A 4062-nucleotide genomic window follows, 5' to 3' on the forward strand; every position below is an offset into this window, starting at 1 on the left:
CCCGCACTCCTCGGCAGTCCCCACCCCCACCCCCGACCCTGCGGCTATGAGTCAGCGACCGACCGCGCCCCCTTGGCCCACTTCCTCCTCACCTTCCCAGGGCGGGCGGGGTGGGGTGAGAGGGGTGGGGCCCTACTCCCCCCACCTCCCCTCCCTTGCGGGTGGGGGGCTCGACCCCTTAGTAACCTCTCCGAAATTGACAGAAGAGAGACTCTGGGGAGGGGTGGGGTTCCGAGGATGGGATTTCAGGGAGAAAATCTGAGACCACTTGCTTAACTGGAGGGTCCTCCTCGACCCCCAAAATTGAGCGAAGTACGAGATGGAGAAGTCGATGGGGAAAGAAATCGTGCCCCTTCCGAGACGCTCCTGAGAATTCCCACAGTGGGAGCGAACTAGGAAGCAAAGGAACTCCCCTTCCCCTTCACCAAGCTTGCCCCTCCAGGTGGGGGTGACTCCCAGGGTGCACCTCTGGGCTACAACGTTGGGGAGAGGAGCGAGATCGCAGAAGCCGAGGGTGCAGAGTTGCCCTTTTAAGCGCCCTCCACCCCCTCGCCTGGAGGCGCGCGCGGCCCCTTTAAGGCGCGGGGCATTGTGGGTGCGGGGAGTGGAATTTTGGAACGAAATGTAACGAAGAGAAGTACAGTAGTAAGAGTAACACTGTAGCCGCCACCGGCAAGGGGTGCGCGCCGGGGAGCGGACGCTGCATCCCCTTTCTGCCGCAGGCACCTCTCATCAGACCGCCTGAGGGAAGCGGCGCCCGGAGACCCGCCCCGGCCCGGTCCACATTCTCCCCAGGAAGCTGGACTCTATGGGGCGGGACCCTGGGGGAGCCTGAGCCGAGCCCGGAGCCAGCCCCGAACCCCTGAACCTCCAGCCAGGGGCGCCCCGGGAGCAGCCATCCCGTGGGCGAGCCGCCCGCCCGCCGAGCAGCCATGAGGTGAGCCGGACCTGCACCCCGACCCGTCCCCGCCCGGGCGGGCTCCGCGCCCCGCCTTTGTCCCCCTCCCCCCTCCAGCTAGCTCCGGGCTGGAATTTGGGGAGAGATCCTTGGGAATCTCGGATTTGGGCTGAATCCCCTTGGACGAGCTCCAAAACCGTCGATCACTTCTTCACGACTGACTCCCCAAGCTCGGGGGGTGGTGGCGGTGAGGTTCTTCTGGGAGCCCTCAAGATTTGGGGTCGCTCGGAGGACTCCCGAATTGTTAAGACTTTTTTTCAGAGGACCTCAAAGTTGGCAGCGACTCCCCGCAGGGATGCCAGGATTGAGGCAGGGCTCAGACTCTCCTCCCCCTCCCCCCAAACTTCAGCTCGAAGTCCGGGAAGGATTGTGGGGGACCGATTTGGGAGACCCTGGGACTTGGAAGAGAGACTGAGACTCAGACCCTGGGTGTGCAGGTCCCCCGTTTACGTGGTGCTGGAAAGTCTCCCCAAGTGGGACTGCGCTCCTTAACTTCGGGGGTACTTCTTAATCCCCTGAATTTTGGGGGGCACTTAGGTCTTCCTGTGTAGGAGGCTAGTGTGAACCGATCCATGGACCCGGACGCAGCCTCCGGAGTCTGGTGGGACCCCCCCTTTCCCCGTCGCTCCGCACACAATCTGCTTAACAGGCCGTGCCTAGGACCGAGCGGGCGCTCGGAGCAGAGGGCGGCTCCCCGCCCCGGGCCATAAGGGCGGCCCGGCTCCCCCACCTGCGCGGCCCTGGGGAGGGAGGGGGCGCGGCAGCTGGGGGAAGGGGGCCTTTGTCTTCCTGACTCACCTGTCGAGACAGCTGGTGTGGAGGGCGGGCACCGAGCGCTGTAGGCCGGCTGCCTTCCCCACCACGGCCCCTCCCCCTTTGCTCACCGCCCCCCTATCCATCCGGAGCCTTGGGGTTGGAGGAGGGGGAGCTGGAGAGCTTCAAGGTCATAGCCCTCTTCCCTAGGGACCCAGGCTTCCCAGATAATTCCAGCTATCTTCCCAGGAATGTAATCCTGGGGGTGGCGGCCCAAGGGACCCAGGGATTTGGTCTGGCCGGGGCCTCCCCCGAACTCCTGGGCTTACCTGAGGGCGGGGCCAGTGTGGGCAGGGGACCCAACCATCCCCCCATTCTCCCCTCCCCTGGTCCCCCATAATCTCTCCCATGGGGCCAGAGCCTGACAATACTATCTCCCTTCCTCCACTCTCTCTGGGACTTCCTGCCCCAAAGCCCCCAGCCTTAGCAGGGAGGCCCCTGGGGACGGCTGGGGATTAACCCCGTGGTGCCCACATCCCCCGCATTTCCTGAACCCCTGCCCTTTGACATCGGAGTGGCGTGGCATTCCTTTTTATGACCACTAGAGAATCCCCCTCCCGCGTTTGTTCCTTCTGATGTGAAAGGCATGGCTGGAAAATTTGGAGCAAGGAGGACACCCACAGATACCCTCAAGACTTCCTGCCTATCCGCTCCCCATTATAGGAACATCCCTTCCAAGTCCGCCCTGGAGAGGGGTCAGTTAAGGGAGCGTCGCTCTCTTCCTTCGCCCTCTTCCTCCGGGACTCTTCTCTCCCCTTGCCCCCCAGCCCCGCCCCTCCACCCCCCCTCGCGTTTCCGGTCCCAGGCTCGGTGGAAGGCGGATGGCGGATGTCCGAGTTAGTGCTGCCTCACTCACTGCAACCGTAAAAGGGCAGGAGCGGTGTCTGGGCCGGCCCCCTGTCCTCCCCACCACTACCACAACCACCACCACCACCAGCACCAGCCCTGGAAGCCGTGGCCCTCCCACAAGGCCCACCTCTTGCTGTGGTGGTGGCCAAGCATCCCGTCTTGTGGGGGTGCTGGGGTGGGGTGCATTGCAGAAGTGACCAGATGTCTGTCCCACCAGAAGGCCACTCCCACCTTTCCAGGGGGTCTCCCCTGCAGGTGGTCACACCCGACTTCCTGGGCTGTGCCTCTTCTCCAAGGACAGCCAGGATTCAAAACCCATGCCCCTATTACCCAGCTGGGGAAACTGAGGCTCAAAGAGAAAAAGACATGGCCAGGATCCCTCAGAAATTCCTAGGCAATGTTGGAGGGGTGGAGGAGCCTAGGATCCTCTGATTTCTGGCTGGTTTGGCTGGGGACAGTCCTGGGGGCAGTTGGAAGAGAGGATGTTAAGATGGAAAATTACAAGATATAGTTCTTTTTCTCCCAGTTTGACAAATGTTTGTTGAGTGTTGGCTGTGTCCGGGACTGGAGCTGGGGTGCTGGGAAGACAGAGAAGCGAGGCAGAGGTCTGGAATCTCAGGGCAGAAGGGACTTGGGGAGAATTGGGGTCCATTTCTTTCTCCTTCCAATAATAGCTATTTTTATTTTTTAAAAATAAGAGACCATTTGATCAAGCATCTATTTTATGTGGGGCATTTTTGTGCCTGACAGCAATTCTGGCTTTTTTTTCTTTTTGAGACGGAAATTTTGCTCTTGTTGCCCAGGCTGGAGTGAAATGGCGTGATCTCGGCTCACTGCAACCTCCGCCTCCTGGGTTCAAGCGATTCTCCTGCCTCAACCTTCCGAGTAGCTGGGACTACAGGTGCCTGCCACCATGCCCGGCTAATTTTTATATTTTTAGTAGAGATGGGGTTTCACCGTGATGGCCAGTCTGGTCTCAAACTCTTAACCTCAGGTGATCCACCCGCCTCGACCTCCTAAAGTGCTATGATTACAGACGTCAGCCACCACACCTGGCCCCTCATGGCAGTTCTAACAATGATACTATTACAACCTTGTGGCCTCCCCACCCCGGTACTCAGTTTATAGATGGGGAAACTGAGGCACAGGAGAGTTAGGCAAGGTGCCTATTAAAGTCAAACAGGGCCAGGCGCCGGGACTCATGCCTGTAATCCTAACACTTTGGGAGGCCAAGGCAGGGGCTCATGCCTGTAATCCTAACACTTTGGGAGATGGAGGCTGGGAGGCTGAGGCAGGAGAATTGCTTGAACCTGGGAGGTGGAGGCTGCAGGAAGCTGAGATTACACCACTGCCAGCCTGGGTGCAGAGTGAGAGACTCTGTCTCAAAAGATAAATGGTGCAAAATATGTTTCCTCCCTCCCCAGTCCTTGAGTTCCCCTCAA

General features: G+C 60.0%; 1 protein-coding gene across 3 annotated transcripts in view; it reads left to right on the forward strand.

The window, feature by feature from the left end:
• The first annotated feature begins 323 nt into the window (after positions 1 to 323).
• VASP (vasodilator stimulated phosphoprotein) overlaps positions 324 to 4062 on the forward strand; it is an 18492-nt gene continuing 14753 nt past the window's right edge. Inside the window, exon 1 of one of the 3 annotated variants that reach the window (XM_032178038.2) lies at positions 324 to 937. In XM_032178038.2, coding sequence (XP_032033929.1) covers positions 933 to 937 — 5 coding nt within the window. In that variant the 5' untranslated portion in view covers positions 324 to 932. The remainder of the gene's footprint in view (positions 938 to 4062) is intronic. The other 2 variants (XM_032178037.2, XM_032178036.2) reach the window with 2 other exon arrangements.

Source organism: Hylobates moloch, unplaced genomic scaffold (genome assembly GCF_009828535.3).
Source record: "Hylobates moloch isolate HMO894 unplaced genomic scaffold, HMol_V3 SCAFFOLD_15, whole genome shotgun sequence".
In the NCBI taxonomy this organism is placed as follows: domain Eukaryota; kingdom Metazoa; phylum Chordata; class Mammalia; order Primates; family Hylobatidae; genus Hylobates; species Hylobates moloch.